Source organism: Calonectris borealis, chromosome 13 (genome assembly GCF_964195595.1).
Source record: "Calonectris borealis chromosome 13, bCalBor7.hap1.2, whole genome shotgun sequence".
Classification (NCBI taxonomy): domain Eukaryota; kingdom Metazoa; phylum Chordata; class Aves; order Procellariiformes; family Procellariidae; genus Calonectris; species Calonectris borealis.
Genome location: NC_134324.1, coordinates 12,455,911 through 12,476,978, shown reverse-complemented (window position 1 = coordinate 12,476,978; position 21,068 = coordinate 12,455,911). Strand labels below are relative to the sequence as shown.

Sequence of the window (21,068 nt, the reverse complement as noted above, 5' to 3'; positions counted from 1 at the left end):
CTGTTGATAAATAAGGTGTTTCCTTGAAAAGCAGTGCTCTCCCCTTGCTCTCCTACACCACCAACACACTTCATTCTTATCCAAGTAAAAGACTCGGTACCAGTTACAACAAGAAACCACTGTAGATGAAGGAGAAACTGGGGAGGACAGCAGCTCGGATGCTCCTAGTGCATACAACTGCCTGGAAGGTGTCCCCAAAACAGCATCTAAAATGGATGTTGTGATTCCCTAACACTGCTCAGACCATCTCCAGCTCTCCAAGCACCAGTCCTCCCCAGATCTCTCAGTTCTCAGGTAGCAGAAGGGGTCATCAAAAGAAATCAGTCCCGTGAATTTCCCCACATACCATTTCACATCCTGCGTCTTGAGGGGGAGCTGAGAGCACATATATGAACCTCTGGATTTTCTGTGATCTGTTCATGACCAGAATCCTCGACAGCTATGTCCTCGCTGCGGCTGCTCTTGCACCTTTCCCAACTTTGGCTTCATCTGGATCCCTGAAGGACTTCTGGGGCAATCCAGCAGCTTGCTTTGAGGCTTAAAGGGCTCTTTTCACCTTCACTGCTGCTTTGATATTCATTATTTACTCTTTTGACATGTGCTTCCTGTAAACTCTGCCATCCCAGAGCTGGCTTCTTTGCATGCAGTAAAGGAAACATAATCTGCAGCTGCTTCGTTACAGGGAAATGCCATCTCGGAGCTGTGATGCCTGCAGCTGGCTCCTATGGCTTTGAGGCTGCTCAGATCTCATGCTTGAGGGCTTGAGGTGATCACTGCAAGAATCAGCAAGAGAAAGTCTGCGTAGGAAGAGCCTTGAAAAATCAGCCAGGTGTGCTGCTGTTATTTACTGCTTGTACTCCTGTAGCACTCCTAGTCCCCACCAAGACTGGTCCTGCCTATTAGGCACTGAACGTGCCCAGGGAACAGGTATCTCCCTATCCTGCCCAGCTGACAGTGGTTACCAGCACGCTGCAGATGGAGAGCACAGAAGTGATTTGCCCATGCTCGTGTGGGGAAGGCTGTGACAGGGCCAGGAGTGAGACAGTCAGTTGTCCGCGGTCCCACTCCAGTACCAGGGTTGGTCCCACTCCAGTCCGGAGGGGTGGCACCAAATCCCCATTTGTCACCAGTGTTACCAGAGCCTCTGGGAGATGCAGGAACAGGCCCCTCTGGGGATGGGCTCCTGCAACTCACGGCTGTAACCAGATGATGAAGGACAATTATTGGTACCTCATGTAGCTGTAACGAAGTTGGTTCCGAGCAACTCTCACCCAAAACTCGCCAAGAAGGAATCTGTTATTCCTCTTCACAAGTCGGATGCCAGCAGTGAAAAGAAATGCCCAAGTGCAGCTCGGCAAACCGTGAGAGCAGAGCACGACACGTGGAAAACACACAGCCCACCCGTGACCCCCGGCTGTCCCACAGCTCCTACCCACGCACCTTCCTGGGTTTTTTTGCGGGACAGCAGCCGCAACAGGTGGGAAAGGACCCTCTCCCGGCTGCGTCTTGCTTGCAGCTCAGCCAGCGGGGACTGACGCCTTGCATATTTTAACAATAATTACTCACTCTTTTTTTTTTTTAGAAAAAAACCCCAACTGTTGTGCATTAAAAAAAAAGCTACTATAAAGAGAAATCAAGCGCCTCGTTACGCAAAGGGGGAGCGAGAGATCCTTACACCAGCTGACGGTGCTCGCTCCCCGGCAGGCAGATGCGCGGGTTTGACTCTGCCGTGCGCCCCCCGCCGCTGGCGCTCAGCCCCCGGGGGAGTGCGGGGGGGGCCAGCCCCTGCGCGGGGAGGTAGGACCCTGCGCCGAGCCCCTCCCCGCCGCGGAGTCGGAGAAGAGATGCCCAACTTTCCCCTTCCTCCCCGGCGGCGCGGAGCGGTGCGCGGAGCGCGGAGCCGGGCGGGCGGCGGCGGGGCTGGAGCGCGGCGCAGCGGGCAGCGGGGGGGCCCCGCCGCCCCCCCGGCCCCGCGCTGAGCCCCGCCGGGGCGGGCGCACCGCCGCCGCCGCCCCCCCCGGGGCCGGTCCTCGCCTCGCCGAGATGCCCGGGACGGTGCTGCTGCTCTGCCTGGCCCTCGGGCCGGCCCTACGCGCCAGGTGAGCCCCCTCCGCGGACCGGGACGCCCCCTCCCCGCCTCAGTTCACCCGTCGGGGCAATGGGAGGGGAGGGGGCTGGAGTCGCAGGATCTCTACCCACGCTCCCCCACCCCGGCTTCAGCGGGGGTTTGGGCACCTCTGTGCCCCAGCGGTTCCTTCCAGCCGGCCCCGACGCAGGATCAGGTCTGGTCGCGGCAGCACCTAGTGCCTGCATGTCCTTTGCAGCCCAGGTGCCCCCTTTGCATGCCGAGAATCAAGAGGACATCCCGTTTTCCACGCCGCTATCACCTCGCTGGCTGAATCCTGCGGGAGCTGAGCCCCTTCTGGAGGTGCCCAGAACAGGACCAGAGGGAGCTCGGCACCTGCTGGGGGCTCCATCCATCGCCGGGGCATTTCCACGCAGAGTCAGCTTGCGTCCCCTTCCCTGCACTCCATCCCCTGGCACCCCGAAAGCCCCGGCAGGGCTTGCAGCCAGCAGGAGGAGGGCAGCGCGGGCTCCTGCCTTGCTCTACAGGTTGGCCCCAGGTCCCAACTCAGGGTGCCGGCTGGGAGCCCGATGCCAGCCCGATGCCACCAGCGCACTGCGAGGAGGCGAGTGGAGGCGTGGGGCTGGCAGATTATGGTTCTCTCCCAGGGCCAGCGGTTCGTAGCGCTTTTCTGTAAACAGCGATGAAAGGCCCCACGCACAGGGGGTTTTCAAGTTTCTTTTTCCCTTTTTTTTTTTTACTATTTCTAGCCCTCCTGGTGAGTTTAATGGCTAGATCGGGGAAAGAACATGTTGTCAGCAGATTGTTGCCCCCAGGGCTCGGGGGAAGAGGGATTTTACTGGCTGAAGCTAATTGGCAGAATAAGCTGCCTTAAAGCAAATCAAATCCCATTACAAATGCAGTCAGGGTCGGGGATTATGAATCCTGCTACTAATGGTCTGCTCTGCCAAGGCTTCCCGACCTCGGGTGCAGACAGAAAGTCCGTCCCTGCCGCGGTCCTCCGGGTCTCAGCCTTCCCAGGGTCAAGGCAGCGAGAGCTGCTCCATGGCTCGTGCCCAGACAGCCGCCTCTCGCCAGTGTGCTGGTGCTGGGGGGCATTTGAGGGCCAAGAGGGGGGTCGGTGGTGGTCCTGGTTCCTTGTCCTACCATCTCTGCAGCGCACTGCCACAAGCACTGCGTTTTGAGAGGGTGAGTCGTAAGCTGCAAGAGCACATGGAGGAGCAGTTAAGTCGTGTATTCACATGCCCTTGAGCAGGAAGATTTACCCCGTAGCTGGCCCGGCTTCCCTTCTGCCCAGTCCCTCACGTCTACCTCTTCCCTCAGCCCCGCTTTGCCAGGAGCAGTGTCTGTGCATGTTGGGGAGGTGGTGGAGCGGGAGAGGAAGCCTGTGGGAGAAGAAGGAAAAAAGGAGCAAGTTATATCAGGGTCTTACTCTGCAATCACTGCATTTTTCCTGGCTACAGCTTGCAGGGAGTGAATCTCGCCTGCCCTACACTTGATGGTGAGTGCTGGGGTGAGGAGCCCTGTTCAGGTGCCACGTGTGTGCGAGCTTTTCTTCTGGCACAAGCTGCAAGACCCATCCCCTGGTGCTGGAGCGGGCTGGATGCTTTGTGCCGGGTGACTCAGCACTCCCCAGACAGTCCCCCCACTGCAGAGCCTACTTCACCAGCCTTTCCCAGGGCACTGCCTCGGTTGGGACCAAGGCACCCAACTCTGAGCCCTGAAAGCAGGATCACACCACTGGAAAGCTGGGTGTGACGGATGGTTAAACTGTGCAGACTTGACCATTGGGGCTTCATGGAGCATGCTGTGAAAGGAGAGGTACAAAGACATGTGAAACGGGTAGGGTACAGTTTTGCGAGCCCCCTGTCCTTAAATCCTCTGCCTGCTTCTAATTTAGAGTAATTTGCCTGAACATCCCTGTGCCTACAACTCTTGGAGGCATTGGGATGGGTGTCTAGGACACATTAGCATGTGGTAATTAGGATTGACCACAGTGCTTTTCAACCGAGGGAAATGTTGTTCTTGCATTTTGTTGCTGTCTGTTCCTCAGGAGCAGAGGAGGCTTTGAGCTGCATTTGCAGAGGGGCTGGATAATCACAGCCCTGGTATCTGCATCTGCTCCAGGACATTCCTGCCTTAGGGCTGGGGATGGCTAGGAGGCTGTGTGTCACCTCCCCAGTGGGTGCAGGGCTCAGTACAAAATTTTACTGGTCTCAGACTTCATTAACACACCAGGTTAGTAGTTGGTATGCATCCTGGTCAAGCACCATCGGCTGTCCTACCAGGCAAGGAGCAGAAGTGTCTTCGAGGGCTCGTGGCACATGTTGCTCTTCCTGTCCTCCTGCCAAGGGAAACCTTGTCAGACAGCTTGGGCACTGGGGGAGGGAGCCAGCCACCAGCTCTTTGCGTGGCTTTTACTTTGACCATCAGTGTGCTTGGAAACCTCAGCAAAACAGGTGTTTGCTTGAGTAAAACAGAATTAGGGAGGCAAGGCAGAGCACTGTCCTGCTGTAATACCAAGGGCTGCCCAAGGAGGATTGCCCAACTCCATCCATATACGTGAGCGCATCCAAAAGGATACCTCCCTGCTGTGCAGGCCTCCTGCTCTGGGCACCAGCAGGAGCTGCCACGGCCCCAACCACGTCTGTCAGACCAGGGCTTTCCTCGCAATGTCCCCAGCTCTGCCCCGCCATCATCCCCCTGCCCACGCCTTGCCCACACCCTGCAGCTGCATCCCAGCCCCGTGGACGACCGCAGCAGTGCTGCGAGGTGGATGTTTTGACATTTCAACAAAAGGAGAGCAGAAACGTGGCTCTACCTTTCCTCCTGGCTGCATGGAGACATACAAGAACTGGTTGTCCCCTGTCACCGAGCCAGTCGCTTTGCGCAAGGAGACGGGACTGCCGGGCCGGCAAGTGTTCACAGCGCGTTGGGGATCACTGCAGGTTTGCAGTGTGACATTTCCATTAGCAGCTGTGCGGGGACATGTACACCTTAATTCCTCTCTTCTGCAATAGCTCTTGGACTCTTCCCTTCTTGATTTGACATGGGGCCACTGGGAAAAAGACTGGGGAGGAGGCAGGGGCTTGCATAGGGTGGCATGAAAGTCACACTCCTGACCAGCAAGAGCTGGTGTGTGTGTGTGTGTGCGCAGATACCCAGCAAAAGCATACTTTCTCCAGCAAAAGCTGGCTTGCTTATGCTAAGATGGCTTAGAATGGTTTAGTAGTCCAGGATTATCTGCATTAGCAAAAAGCATATTTTTGGTAGTGTCACTGCATCTGTAACAGGGATGTGACTCCCTGGACATGCTACCCCAAGCCTTAGCGTATTAATCAGTGACACTAAATGGGGGGAAGCTAGAAGGCTGAGGTCAGAGTAACCAGCCTGGTTTTGTTCGGCCCTGGATGGATGTTTCAGACTCTACTGTGCCCTTACGGCGTTCAGAAACTGCGTTTTGGCAAGGCGGTGGGACACGCAGAGTTCAGTGCTGGCAGGTGACGTGTCTTGGGCTGACTTCAAGTAGGGTCAAGAGAACACTGAGATAAGGTTTTGGTGTAGCTGTTCCCTACAGCTAGAGGCAGCCTGCATCACACAAAACACTGGCAGCAAGGGAAAGCAGTTAGGATTGCTTTCCCCTGCCCTGAGCTGGGCTGTGGCAGACACACGTGTCCCTCTTTGTACTCCGCAGGAGCGGGGCCGGCCCCAGATTTCAGCTCTGGCTAGCGTTCAGGTGGGCACAGCGGTGGTCCCCTGTGCCTTCTGCAGCTGCTGGATGCCGCGGAGCTGTCGGCTTGGCTGCATTTCGAAGGCACACGACAGCATGACAGCCAAGTGAGCCCGCGCTGACGCTGCTCAGATAGGGAAGCGCATCCTGACAGCATTGCTTAAGACTCCTTAAGCATCGTTAGAAAGTGCAGCGCAATTAGACAGGAAACAACGAGCTGATGTGCCAATACCTAACGTGCAGCGGCAGGCAGCCAGCTGCACGCAGCCCATCCCTTGTCGGGGGACCCATCCTGGTGCCTGAAAGCTGGGGAGATGCAGACAGTTTTAAAACGATTATGAAAGCAAGTTTTATCTGGGGTTTTAAAAGAGGAGCATCTGATAAATTGACTGCAACATGTCAATTTAATGGTTTTTTTCCTCCTTCAAGTACCTTTGCCAGGCTCTGCCTCCCCCGGCACTGAAGGGAGATGTGTATCCGTGGTGCCTGATTGCACCTCAGAGCTGCGAGGCTCCAGCTGGGAAGTGTCAACACAATGGCAGCTCCCGCTGCGAGACCCTTTCTGGTGCTGGAGCATGTGACGCGCTGACATGGCAGACGTCGGGGGGTGTGCCGGGTGTGGGATTGCTTGGCATCCTTTCCTGCATGTGGCTGTGTCGTTCTGGGGACAATCTTGTGAAGGAGCTGCCCAGAGCAGCAGCAGGTGGTTAGAATTTCCCAGCTGATCATGTGGACCTTATTTAATTAGAGGGCTTAGGAAAACTCCTTTAGGAAAAGGGAGGGTGTGAAAGGTTTAGAGAGGGCAGATTTGAAAGGCAGTGGGAGAAGCTGTTGCTTAGTGGATTGTGTCCAAAGGAGGATGCAAGCTTTCCTCACCTGGCTTGGAACTCAAAGATCAGGAAGATAGAGCATCTTTAAGTGGGAGCTCACGCCAAAGGCTGGGGAGGAAGGGTTGGTGAGTACAGGGAATGGGTTGTGGCAGGTCTTGGCCTGAGAGCAGTGGAGTTTGCATAAGGCTTTAATTTCCCAGGATCTGTGCAGGGCAGATGGCTGAGTTCCTAGCAAGCCAGACATACTGCCTGCTTGATAGTGTGAGGACCTCTTTTCTCTGAAATGCTTTTATTGTAAATACCTTGCTTCCCAAAAATGCTGTTTGGTCACTGTCGTCTTCCTCAGGGGAAGCCCTCTTCAGGTGCAAGCAGCAGGCAGAGCAGCTGAGGTATTAGGGGTTAACGGGCAGCTCCAGGAGCAGGAGCTGCTGGCAGCAGAGGAGGGCCTGGAGCAGGATGGGCAGGAACAGGGCAGGGGAGGGCAGGGACTGGCTCCCACGCTTTGGGGATGAGCAGTGTGCCTCCAAAGGGAGCCGGGGAGGATGTAGAGCATCCCATGCCTGCTAGTCCTGACCACTGGCAGCAAGGCCCCTGCATGTCTGGGGACCCTGAAGGCACCAGGTGATTTGTGTCTTCTTAGCAGCGTGGCTGTGAGGAGATCCCTGAGCTCCTTATGTTCTGCCTTTTAGCAGCGCCGCATCCTCCTCCTCTAGTACCTCTGAAACCCAGCTGTGCCCCTACTCCCTCAGAGCGCCAGAGAGATGCCACAGCGATGTCTCTCTCCTTTTGTCCCTCCGCTCCAGGTGTGAGAGCACAGAGGAATACGATTATGATTACCTCAGCATCAATAAAACCTGGGTCCTCACCCCCAAGGCACAGGAGACTGATGCCACACAGATCCTCAACTTGCTGCTGAAGAACTATGACAACAAGCTGAGACCCGACATTGGCAGTAAGTGTCCCCTGAAGCTCCCTGTGGCCACAGATGGTGACCTGACCTGGCTGTGTCCAGTGTTTTCCATGCTTTTGTGGCTGCTATAGTCGGTATTTTTGGTGAGATGGAGCCACACTGATCCCAGATGCTCCCCGGGTCCTCAGTGCTTCACAAAGGATCTCAGCCCCAGCTCATCCATACCTATTTTATTTTCTTTACAGTCAAGCCCACATTTATCGATGTGGATATCTACGTGAACAGCATCGGGCCGGTGTCTGTCATCCAGATGGTGAGTTGTGTCACTGCTGCAGGGTCGCGGTATCACCGCAACTGAGAGCGTGGGAGGTGGCTGGCCCAGCACTGCTGGCAAGTTGTGTCATGCTAGCTAGACATGGTGTGAAGGTGGTGTTGTCATGAGAAGAGGTGGATTTGTTTCCCTTCCCTTGGGAAGAGGTGCTCTGACCCGCTCATAGCTGGTGCTAGAAAGGCTTGACAGCCATCCCTGGTTAGGAGCAAGGTCCTCAAGTGCCCTTGGTGAGCTCAGCAAACCTACCATGCTCAGGAGTTCAGGGAGAAGGATGATGATGCTCTTCGGTCTCCACTGGCAATGTGTGGACAGACACCTCTGCCTGGTGGCTTTGCCCTCTCCTGCCTGGGAAGCGTGCGGGCGCAGGATGCTCTGGCTGAGCCAGAGCAGTGGTGGCTGGGAGGGGGAGCAGCGCGCTTCCCAGGAGGACTGAAACAGGTACCTGGAGATGGTTTCCATGGCAATGGTCTGATGGTGTGAAGCTTGGGTGCCCAGGCCTGGCCTGTGGTGCTGGGGAGGGGCAGGCAGGGTGCCTCGGGTCCAACGGCTCTTCTTTAGTACGTAGCACCTTAGATTGATACCACCATGACTGCGATGGTTTCTGCTCATGGCTTAGGACCCCGCTGTACTGGGAGCTGCAGAAACACTCAGCAAAGATGCTCTTTAGGCCACACACTGGAGAGCAACTGTTGATTATTTATTTTCCACAGGAAAATTCCATTATTATTTTCCCTGTAAAGTCATTTTTACCTCTTTTCTAGCATGAAACAAACCTGACCGCTGTCAGGTTTTGAAAGACTTCTTTGGCCCACTGGGCAGTGGGGTGGAGAGGACAAAGGAGAGGTACAACCAGGGCAATTTGGCTTTTCTTGTCTCTCTCAATGCAAAACGGAGCAGAAACAAAACCAGCCGCCTTAAACCAAAAAAAGAAAGTTCTCGGGATGGGCATGTTATTTTTAGTTTCCCCAAGTATAAAATTTCCATTGAACAAACTCCTCTGGGGATGGAGGAATGGCATTGTAGTTGTACTACCACTTTCGCTCCAAAAAGCACTTTGAAGCAGCCCTTCTGACTGACCACCGCCGAGCATGTGGCTCCAAGCAGCGCCTGCTCATGAGCCACCAGATGGGCATCTGGCTGGGCACTCGCTTGCATGATGAGGGCACCATCAGGATGCCCAGCAGGGATGGCCTCAAGGCAAAAAATTTCCTTTCGTTCTTCCTGTGGGCCCAGTCTCCAGGAGGAGAACCACAGCCCAAGCCATGTGGATGTCATCCCTCGCTGCCAGCAGACACTGCAAGCTCCTCCATCCCATGTGGGTGTGTTGACATGAAGCCACAGCAACATAAGAGCAGCAGTGCAGAGGGAAGGGTGCAGGAGCTGGATGTACTCATCTCCCTGGCCAGTGCTGTGCCTGGAAGTAGAGCATAAGAGTCATGTTATAGGTGGCTGTCCCATCTGCTTTGCACTGCCCAAGAAAACCACGCAAAACCACAGTGCGCGTCCTCTTTCCTTCTCTTTCCCTCTCATCCATTTACTTTACCCCTTTCCACCCCTGTTGGAAGCTCTGCTCTCCTCCCTGTTGCAGGAGCACTGCATAGCCATGCAGGTGGTAGCAGTAGAGAGTGGCTTATAACATCCAGCCTTGCATTCAGGGTTCATCTCTTCTCCTAAACGGAGATACCAGGCACTGCTGCTAGTCTGGTTTCCTAAGAAACACAGCTTATGCCATGGAGATGGGTATGTGAGAATGCACGTACGTCTATCTCAATCTTTCAGTATTTTAGATCCACTGGGCTAATACCAACCATATATGGCTGCAGTATAGGAGCTTCAGGCATATTCAGCACCTCCAGTATTTTTGTGAAAACAGGATGCAAGGCAGTGACAACAGCCATCCCCACCGAGGGGAAAAACTGTTGTGTGAACTCAACCCTTACTAGACACCAGAGAATCATATGGCAGAGTGCTGCTGAAGACAGCCCTGACTGTTCCTAGAGCAGCTCAACCCATGTGTTTAGCTCTTTCTAAGAGTCAGGAGAAGCTTTTATGCTTCATGAAGTGGGGCTCCACAACTGCACAGGATCCCAGGGGATCCCAGTGCACTTAATGCAAGCCAGGAGTGTGAAGGCAAGACTGGCACTTGGAATTGCCTACATCTGCTGGGGAAGTTGCTGCCACGGGGCTAATCTACTTATCTGCAGCCTTCCCACCTGAGGAAGGTATTGCCGTTTGTGGGAATGGCATGGTGAGGAGCTGCTCAGGCAGGGGAGGAAACCATTCAGTGTAGTGACAGTTGAGGGATTTTGTGGCGTCAGTCACAACTGGCTGCACTGTCTCTCTGAAGTGCCCAGATGCTACAAGTCCAGGGGTCCCTGCTGGGTCCCAACAGTCAACAGTGATCTGAAGACACCTCTATATGACTCCCCAGGTAGACTCTCTATGGACATCTCCCCTTCCCTGTCCCCTTAGGTAACTTCCTAAGCTTGAATCTGTGATGCCCTTGAGCTTTAAAACCTTTCTCCCTGAGATGCTGGGCTGATATTAAAGGTACTGAGGACAGCTAGACCCAGGTCTCTTAGCCTTGGATAGCAACTTTCTGCCATCTGTACTCTGAATACCTCCCCCTGCTCATGAGAGAGGCTGCATCGTGCTATAGCATCTCCTGAAGCAAGAGAAAAGGGCTGTGACAAAGCTGACACAGTGTCACCTCTGGACTTGGCTGCTTCACCCACTTGTTTTGTGTTTGTTTGCTTTTCCATGCTAATGCAACGAATTAATTCATTCTGTGGGTGGTGCCAGCCACTGGCAGGCTGGCATCAAACGTATGACACAGATTGTCTTTGCTGGGGACATGTCATTCCCACTTTGTCCCTTTTTTATATAGCTTCTCCCAACCTGAGAAGCTCTGCCTTCTCCCAGCTGTCAGGCCTGTCCCTGATCTCTCCCTTTTCCCATACACAACCTGAGGAAATGCACATTTCCGAGGGAAAGGAACCAGAATTTGACTTGGAGCTAGACCTCTCCTGAGCCCATGGTGAGAGTTCTCTCTGCCGTAGATACAAAGGCTTATGTAGGCTGGAAGGTCCACTGGAGGGGAAACGTCCCATCGATCTCTCCTAGGTGCATTGCGATGACAGCGTTTTACATAAATATCTCTCTTGCACATAGCCAGGCTATGTAGAAGATAAAAACCTAGTTCTTTTCAGAAATATAGCAGCATTACTGAGGCTATTAGCTTGGACCAGCATGGTCTGTGCATCTGAAGCTGAAGGCTATACGATGGCCTGACATGCTGCTGGAATAGAAGGCTCCAACTTAAGCAATGTGGTTTGAGTACTGGTGTTCTGTGATCTTCTACTTACCCCTCAAAGGGTTAACTACTCACCGCTGCCTTCAGCCTGGTGATGCTCTGTCAAGGCCTGGAAGCTGGCCCTGCGTAGCCGCTGCTCAACCTCCACATTATAAATCATGTCAAGATACAAAACTGATTCCGGTCCTTAAAAATGAATAGGTGATTTGAAAATGCCCTGGGCTGGGTGTGAATTCTGCATCCCCCTCATCAATCACTTGTCATAAATAACATTAACATTCAGGAGTCAGCAGAAGGCAGGCAGGTTTGGAGGGGGAAGAAATGTGAAGTGATTTCCTGGTATCTTTTGTAGACCAGAATGGCAGTCTTGTTTCCCATTTAGGTAGTTGAGCAAATTTTACATTCTCTCCTCCCTGGGGAAAGGACCCTCTCTGCTCTGCCAGCCAAAATGTGGCAGTAACCAGAAATAAAGCTAGGAGATGGTTAAATGATAGGAAGCGGGACAGGGCTTGGTTGAAAGAGGATGGGCAGAGAGGGAAAAGGGTGCAGAAAAGTGGGACCATCGGGTCCCACAGCTGTTTGCTCCAGTTGCTGTGTGGACTCGGGTTTCCTCCCCATCGCCATGAACCTGCTGCATTTGCGTGGGATTAGGGCACTTGGCGCTTCTCAGGGTGGTGGGAAGCTGCATTTACACCATCAGGGAAAGGATGAGCTTGGCCACAAGCCCTTCCAGAGCTGCCTGCTGCCCCTGGGTGCCAGCCAGCAGCACCTCAAGCCAAATGAGTTATCACCCACAGCACCACAGCTTTCCAAGCTGTGTCACGGATCTGGACGCCCAATTAGATTCCCATTAACACAGAGAGTGTTTATGTGTCCTCGGCTTATCGCTAAGCTGAGCCTGGTGCAAAGACCTACCTTGGTTCTCCGAGCATATTTGGGGAAGAGCTGCCAGGGAGGGCTGCGGCAGCAGGGACTGATGGAGGAGACTTTGGGTTCAAATTTTTCGCTGACTGGTTGTTTGCTGGAGGGATTTGCTCCTGGTTTTGTTTTGTAATGGCTTTATTGCTATAGATTATAGCTTTAACTGGTGTCAAGGGCACCTCGAGTTCTGGATCACTTTCCTTCAGGGACGCTTAACTCTCAGGAAATGATGCTGTAGAAGTAAAGCGGTTGCCAACTATTGGGACTGAGTGTCTTTTAGTCCTGAGGATGTCCGTGAAGTGTCCATGAGAGCCAGCAAGGGTGGGAGTGGAAGAAGTTCTGTTCCAAGCTTGGGGATGGAACAAGTCCTGCCCAGAGCTTCTCAGATTCCTCCCAGAGGTCAGAGCTGAACGTTCTTTTCTTCCTTTCTTGCGCAAAACCAAGCATGAGGCTCGAGGAGTTGAACTCAGAGAACATAACCCAAACTCTGTGGTAGCTTCCTGGCCGAAGTGAACGGAGACATGTCACTCATCCAGGGACCTGCCTTAGTTACCTGCTTCAAGTGCCTGGTATCAGAGGCAGTGCAGCCAGGGCTAATTTAGATGCTGGAGACTCCTCTCTTTGATATGTGCCTTGGGAGATGCCCTTGTGTGCCAAATTCTGTAGAAAAACTTGATGACAGGTCTTCTGCTGGGGTTGTGCACCACCTCAGTCTCATTACTTAATGATAATAAAGATGGAAAGAGCAAAACTGGCCTCCGTCAGTCAGAGGACAGATTCCGCTGCCTCTGAAGTGCCTGTGATTTCCAGGGGGTAGGGCTAAGCTCCTGCCTCCATTATTACAGCAAATTATTTTCTTAGCTCTGCCTGTGAGTGGGGGACTGAAACCCAGAGAGGGTGCTATGTCCAAATACACATGTTGAATATTCCCCCCTTCCCTCTTTAGGAAGGAGATGCTACACAGTATTAAATTCATAATGCTGTGCCTGGCTGCATTCGTTACCATGCGACACACTAACAAAATTGAGGATTTCACTGCTTCCAGCTCTGGAGCCCTCAGCACAAGAAAGACATGGACCTGTTGGAACGGGTCCAGAGGAGGGCCACAAAAATGATCAGGGGGGTGGAACGCCTCTCCTATGAAGAAAGGCTCAAACAGTTGGGGTTAGCCAACTCCCCAGAGCTTGGAGAAAAGAAAGCTTCAGGGAGACCTTATTGCAGCCTTTCAGTACTTAAAGGGGGCTTATAAGAAAGATGGGGACAAACTTTTTAGCAGGGCCTGTTGCAACAGGACAAGGGGTAATGGTTTTAAACTAAAAGAGGGTAGATTTAGACTAGATCTAAGGAAGAAATTTTTTACAGTGAGGGTGGTGAAACACTGGAACAGGTTGCCCAGGGAGGTGGTGGATGCCCCATCCCTGGAAACATTCAAGGTCAGGTTGGACGGGGCTCTGAGCAACCTGATCGAGTTGAAGATGTCCCTGCTCACTGCAGGGGGGTTGGACTAGGTGACCTTTAAAGGTTCCTTCCAACCCAAACTATTTTATGATTCTGTGAAGAACATATTTTCCCACGTCTGGAGTACTGCAGTATAGATTTAATAAATTTGCATGTATGGTGCATTTGTGAAAACACTGTGAAAAAGGGGGAGGGAGGGAGGGAAGGGGGAAATGTTTATTCGTTATCAGCTGATGAATAATTAATTTACAAACGTTGTCTTGTTAAATATAAATTAAATCCTCATTTGACACACTTTATAATTTAGAAGTATAAGCCCAGCATGAATGAAGAGAACTCCCCACTGACTGTTTTCATGTAAATCCTGAGGAGCCAGGGAGGGAGGTTTCGCTTTCAAAGTTAAAGCTGACAAGGAGTAGCTGTGAGGAAGGGGCTGCTGTGACAAAGCCAGCCTGGGGACCTGGGGCGCTTTGTCTTTGCTCGTGGGTGCTTTCCATGCAGGGATGGCTTAGCGGGGCAGGGAGGCAGTGGCTGTTCGCACAACCCTCTTCCAGGGATTGCTCCCTCCCTGCTCAGAGCTGCGGGTGGCTGAGCTCTGAATCACGGCTCTTTGAGTAAAACCCCCATCGATGCCACGTTTTCAGAGCATGCAGCAAGCCAGCAGCTGCTTGTGAACAGCTGAGCTACCCCAGCAGCAGGGGCAAAGATCCCCAAGAGAGGAGCTAGGCTCTACAAAAGCCATACAGGGCTAAGCCCCCCATGCAGAGAGCCCTCAGGCGTTTTGAGGCATCTCTGCATGGAAGCGGAGCCACATCCTGAGGAACGGTGGCTGTGCTTGGTTGGAAGGCAGTTAGTGTGGGAGCTGCAGTGGGAAGCCTTGGGTTACAGCCCTGCCTGTAGGCTGCAAGGCTCGGGTTAATATCTTCGTTTCTTCTTAATAGATGGGGAAACCGAGACCGGTAATAATTGTCTGGCTCTGAGGAACACTTAAGTCTTGATTAGACTTAGCTTTGGCTGCTTTGGAATAAGTAGGAAGGAAATGAAATGAAAATGGCACACTTTTTAAGATGCTTGAATGTGTTGCTCTGGAGCACAAGATAAGCCTGTAGGTAAAGGAAATTTGTTACTCCCCCCCTTCTTCCCTGATAATAATAGACTCCAGTGGTTGCACAGCACTTCCTCAACCAAAAGGACTTAAAATGCTTCACAAATCATCTGTCTAGGAGGCAATAGCCCAGATGCACCCACTTCTAGCGTGGATTGCAATGCCTGAAGCATGCCGCAATGCTCTGCCAAGGACTGCACGCTCTTCTTGGCCTGCCCGGTGTGGAGCGAGAGTCAGGCATCAGCATAAATCTAGTGAAGTCGCACAGGACGTGCACTCGTGTAATGAGCTAGGTCGGGTTTTGGTCTCTGATAAAGATGCATATCGTAGAAATTTAATATGTTGGGAAATCGGTATTGCTTACTAAGGGCCCCAGTGCTTTTTCTGGCCGTTAGTTTTCACGCCTGAGTGATGGCTCAGAGCCGCCGGAGCTGGTGGTGCTTTTATAACGTCTTCACAAATACTCATTTGCTTGGAGAGTACTCGTATCTCTTGATTTCTTGATGTTCAGAAACGGTCACCTGAGCCCATTCCTGTGTGCCCAAGTGCTAGAAGAGTGATTGTTCCTCACGTAGCTGCTCGTGCTTGCATGGTGGTAAGGTCGGGTACATGGAGAAGGGCAGCGGCCATCCTGTAGCCATCATTTGTCATCGCTGCCTTAAGAAAAAAAAAATCATGAGGCCACGGAGGAATAGCACCAATCATGTGTGACTTGAGGGACAAATCATGAACCACAGCAGAAGGTCTAATGAAATAAATTAGTTACTCCCATCCTGAATGTATCCCAAGAGCTTCTGCAAGTTTCAGGGTCTGCTCCCAAACTGGAAAAGGGATGATTTATTCGCTATGAATAATTCAACCAGCTCCTTTTATTATCCAGAACATACACTAATCCCCTCTAGTTATTTTCTCTGTGACATCCATGTCGGTATTTTATTTATAGGCTGTTTATTGTGCTGAAAACACAAGGAGTCTGTTATCAGGGAAAATGAACAAAAAGCAGGGTTTTGCCTTTAAAATTTGGAGCTAAATAAAATATGAAAATCTGGACAGTGGCCTCCTGGGGGAAAAGCACTTTTCTTCAGAGGCATTTCTAGAGAGCAAAGCCCTAAAGTTAATTAAAATCTGTGCTCCCCAGTCCAACGCTAAATGGGGAACGTGGCTGTACTCAGTCAAGTTTCTTAAACCGCAGTGTCAGTCCTGGCACACAGGTGCCACCGCACAGCCCACAGCTCGGGTGGCCTCTGGCCCTCGGGCAACACGGGATAAATCAACGTTCACAATTAAGTAAGCGGCTCTTGTAAATTCCTTCACGAATCCAATTTCCGGCTTTCTGCTGGCAGGAATGGCTCAATCCCACATTCATCTCGTGCCAGCCTTTGGAGAAAACTCACATTTCTTCAGCCAGGCTGAATGCAAAGGGTTTTTTTGCCCTGAACCCTTGCAGGCAGCCCAGGAAGGATGCTTACTGTAGGCACTTCCCGAGTAGCCAACGTGCTCGCCGTGCCCAAGCTGAGAGTGTTGTAACTCGTAATTCCTCACTCTTACTCACAGAAAACCTTTTTAATGCAGCTCATGACCACAGCAGCTGCTCCTGGTTTCCCTTTCCAGAGGTTTCTGCCAGCAACTGGGTTTCTGCTTGTTAATAGACCATGATGACAGTTTTCCAGCTACTAGGAGACTCTCCTTACTGGGGTCTGGACCAGGCTGGAGGGATGTCCCCTGCCCTGGCAACCCTGGCAGCTAGCAGCTCTCTCGTGGCTTGATATGAGCTTTGCCCCCTGGCAGGACATTAAAAGAGGCTTTGCCAATGATGCACAGGCGTGGACATGGCTGCAGTCGCTGGGCGGTGGGAATGCAACCTCGCCCATCGCACACTGGTAGGGATGTGCCTGGGAGATGCGGGCTCAGGCTCAGAGCTGCTGTGTACAGCTGCATCTTGCAGAGAAAAGCGTGGATGCAGCCATCCCCATCACAAGCGCGTTAGCTAATGGAGTTGCTCTGTGGTTCCCCAATGGCCCCACTTCTCCATACAGAGACGTGTGCATGGACAGGCCAGGAAGCATGTGTTTGATTCGGGTACTGACCTGTGCTCTGAACCTCATTAAATTGTTTCTTCCAAGTCAAAGGGAAAGCACTATTGTGTCAAATTTGAAAGCTATAGGCTCTGAGCTCTACCAATAGTTGTCTCTCCATGGGCTGAATTATTTTTAAGGCAGAGTTGATTTATCTGAACTGAAGGCTTTAGATCTCTCCACAGGAGAGGTCTGGATATTTCAGGTGCATGAGAGCCAAGTCAAAGAGCTGGTCGGAGGCCAGGGTTTCTGGTCTACGGCAAACAGCCAGCATCGTAGGGGAGAGGGTCTCGCTCTCCCCTTCCACTTGGGACAAACAGCCAGAGTTCTTAAGCATTTCTGAGGGAAAATGGGTTTAGGGACAATCAAAACATTTATGTTTAGTATCATCAGATTGTTTTGATTTGCTTTTCATACAGTGATAAATTCTGTCCTATAAGTAAAGCATGAAAATGAGTATTTGAAAATAAAAGTCAAACTGAAGTGAATAAAACAGATAAGGGTAAAGCAAAATATTTTGTTAGCTTACGGAAGAAAAAAAGTTTCTGAATTAAATTATGAGGTTGAGGTCATTCATTTTAGATTTTGACAATTTTTTTTTTTTTTCAACAAAACTTCATTTTTTCAGTAGAAATCGGTTCTATTTATTTTCTGCATCCCCAGATGAAGCAGTCCTACCATCTCCCCTAAAAGGCTGATGTGAAATCTGCCTGCTATAAATGTGTTATGAAATGGAGACCATTTCTCAGAATTCAGTGGCTGTGGGTGACCAGAGGCAATATGCTTCAAGGACCTCTTCATGCCTCGATGTTAAAGGCTGAATATTCAGACTATTGCATCCCATCTCCGTGCACGGGAAGGGTTTAGTTGCCCATGATACAAATTGCAAGCAAGCAGCAGTGGAGTGGTGATACTGCCAGCCTGAGCCTCCCAGGGGCACCGGGGCTGGCTGGGCTGAGGCAGCGCTTTGCTTCTCCTCTCTGCAACCCCTCGCATCTCCTCCGTGCCTCCAGGCACTTCCTCGGTGCCTCTGTGTCTTCAGCTTGGTGTCTTTTGTGCTGGTAGGGGAGATACGTGTTAGGGTCAGCAAATGGGTGGGCCAGCAGATCTTCAGAGTCATCTGCCGCGATGCCTCACACTGGTCGGCAGCAGCCCATCCTTACCCACCACAGGTTTGCTGACGCCACAGTCGTTTCACACCAGCACTGCTGAGACTGGGCCCACCAATTCCCAATGCAACAGCTCCTCAAAGCCCCAGAGAAATCATGCTGGCTGCATGGGGCACTGTGGGTGGGGGAATAAGTCTGGTCAGGGGCCTTGGGCTTGCTGCGTGCTGGGCTTGCTGTGTGCTGGTAGCATGGAGCTGATGGTAGCTGAGGACCCTGGTATAAACCTTGCTTGTCCATCTTCGTGTCCAGAGGGCTTTGCTGTGAGGATTTCTGTGGTTGTCCTCTGACCTGCAGTTAGCTGGGAATGGCTGTAACCATCTGATCAGCTTTGCTTAACAGGAGAATTGCAGGCAGTGATAGTGGCTCACTCGCAGGTACATGCACATGGGATGTGTAAACCAAAACATTTAGGAGTGTGGGTGGGAGAAAACTTTGTCTCCATGTGGCTGGGGAACAGGGAAGGTCAGAGCAGGGCCTTTGGAAATGTTGTAAGCCTTGTTTCTGACACTTCCCCCTGATCTGCTTCTCTTTCCCTCCAGCTTTGCCAGTGTACCTGTTACAGCTCCCACACCAGACCTGTGTCCATTGGTCTGTCATTCTCCTCCACAGACACCCAAAGCCATCGTAGTAGCATAGTGAGGATAAGGAGGGGAAGCGGAGCAGTGAGGTAGAGAAGTGGGAAAAATTTGTGGGAGTTAGGTTGCCAGCCGCAGGGAGGTAGGAGGGTGAAGTTAAGATGATAACTGGCTGATCTGCTTTTCATTTGCTCCTCGAAAAAAAAAGCTGAAGGCAAAGAGAACCGTAATATTCAAGACAACTATTTCCTTTCATGATCTGGCAGTAGTGGACTGACAGACCTGTCCAGAGCTTGCAGCCTTTACTTGTCACATGAATCTGCACCTTGTGAAAAGATACGATGGACCCTGGTTCCCCCTGCCACAATGAAGACCACAGGGGTGACATGGCTTGGAGCAGAGGGATTTGCAGAGTAAATCTCACCAGGAGGCTTGGGAAGGAAGGGTCTCTGCAGAGAAGGTAGGGGATGGAAGGAGCACTGGGAACGGGGATGTTGGGGCACCCAGTTTGTACTGCAAGGGAGGAGTGAGACGTTGCGTGAAGCCAAGCTCCCTTCCCACTGCTCAGGGCTGTTCAGATGTGAGGTCTGCATGCAGCTTCCTGCAGAGCTGGCTGCAAGCTTCAGTCCAGTTCTACAGCAGTGAGGTCAGGGGCTGCTTAGAGGCCGGTCCTCTCTCACTGCATCAGCAAGAGGGGAGATGAAAATACCTCAGTGATGCTGCTATCACAAACAGCCAAAGGCAGGTCCAAGTGCTGGGATTTAGTAAGGAGCAGCAGAGAATGGGCTGTCCAGCTCCCGGGAACTTTGGACTAAGCTCAAGAGCAAAAATTGTTTGGTTTCTTTGTATGTATGATTCTGGGATATACAAGCTCTGCCGGTGCATTCCTTATACCTCTGTGTAGAAAACCTGAGCCTTCATCTTTTTCACTACTCCCCAAAAATGTCCTAAAGCCATCTGGGGGAGCTGGGGATGGTAGAGTGATTGAGTTTTAAAGGAGGCATCTGCAGTAGGCTGGGTCTCTACAAAATAGTTGGGAGCTGGAAAAAAGGACTGGGAATACCGGCCCAGTTTCTGAGGAGAGTCTTTTGCATCCACTAGGTGCCATGGGAAGAGAGCAGCCCAGAGCAGCAAGCTCTGCAGGTCCTGCTTGCCCAGTGGCTGGTGTCCTGGCTTCCAAATGACCGCCACACTTGGCCTGAAGTGCAGATGTATGCCTGGAAAGGAGAATCAGCTGGCCTGGTGTCCCTTCTGTAACTACAGTCCAGCTTGCTTTGCCCTTCGAATACCCAACAGGGGAGACAGAAAGAAGTTGTTCTTTCTCTGTAACATGATTCATTTCTCCCAGCTGCTTTCCTCAGCCTGCTGCTCCCTTGAAATCTCCTTCAGGCTGGGCTGTGATTTTGTGGTGGCTTGAAAAGAACTGCGAAAGGAAAAACAAAACGAAGCAGGGAGAAGGAGCTAAATCAAGGAACTGGCAGGGCAGGAAGAGGCAGCTGCCAAGCACAGCAAGGGGGCATGAGAGACATCATGAAACAGGTTTCCTTGAAAGAGTCAGTGGAGCAGAGTACACTGTCCCCACCTCCTTCATCTGGGGCCAGGAGAGAACAGCGTCAGGAGTGAGGATTTCTGCAGAGGGCACAAAACCCTCCGCTTTTGTGAAAGCAGAACTTTCTCAGATTTTTTGAATGTGCTTTTTTCCTTGAGGATGAGGATTAGAAAGGGATTTATATAGGCAAACAGTGGTTTTCCTCCTAGCCACCACAGGCGTTTCCATACAATGGATGACTCCCAGGGATGTGAGTGCACTGTGGCTTCTCAGACCTGTTTTGGTAGAAGGAGGACAGAGTAGCAACAGGCTTTGGAAGGTGGGCCTCTCTCTTAGGTGCCACCCTGGCTCACTGGTTCTGGGAGACCTGAACCCTACTGCCCACCCAGGGCCAATTTCCTTGTGATGCTTTGTGCTGTGTCATGACTCCTCGTGTGGGGCAGCCCATTAGCCCACCGCAGCCTGTGATTCATCTCCCAGGCACCGCGCAGCTCCCATGGCTGGTGGTGAGCATCGCTTCCTCAGCGCCAGTTCTGGGCTCTGCTGGCTTCTCCACCCTGTCAACGTCCTGCCCGTGAAGGTGGTTTGACAGAGCTCAGTGCTTGTTGGAAGCGAGTGGTTCTCACAGAGGAGGGCATATTTAGGAGAAGGCTGTAGTGATTTTCCTGCTCCTTATACTCTGTCCCTAAGCTCCTGTGACTGGCCACTGTAGGAAGCTGTTGGGACAGAGGGACACTGCCTGACATTGTTTGCCCATTCTTATCTCCTCTGGTTCTGCATGCTGCTGTGCCATGCCATGCAATTCCTGCACTGGAAGGATGCTTCTGGCTCTGATCCACACAGAAAGCAGAGCTCCTATGGCTCCCTGTCTCTGCCACCCTTTCCTTCCTGTCTTGACCTCAAAGCACAGCTTCTGTAGCAATTTATTCATCACTAAGCCTGCAGTGGGAGGGATGTCGTCTGTTCTCTTTGCATGACAATCGGCATCCAGCTTTGATCACTAGACACCTTTCAGT

At 52.0% G+C, this 21,068-nt stretch overlaps 2 protein-coding genes across 2 annotated transcripts in view; both read left to right on the top strand.

The window, feature by feature from the left end:
- The window catches only part of LOC142087719 (thymosin beta-15A homolog), a 463,475-nt gene that overhangs the window by 105,833 nt on the left and 336,574 nt on the right, over window positions 1–21,068 (top strand). The gene's annotated exons all lie outside the window — the stretch shown is intronic.
- The window catches only part of LOC142087716 (gamma-aminobutyric acid receptor subunit gamma-4), a 40,974-nt gene continuing 21,867 nt past the window's right edge, over window positions 1,962–21,068 (top strand). The window contains exons 1-3 of the mRNA XM_075162251.1: window positions 1,962–2,099; window positions 7,450–7,598; window positions 7,802–7,869. Coding sequence (XP_075018352.1) covers window positions 2,044–2,099; window positions 7,450–7,598; window positions 7,802–7,869 — 273 coding nt within the window. The 5' untranslated portion in view covers window positions 1,962–2,043. The remainder of the gene's footprint in view (window positions 2,100–7,449; window positions 7,599–7,801; window positions 7,870–21,068) is intronic.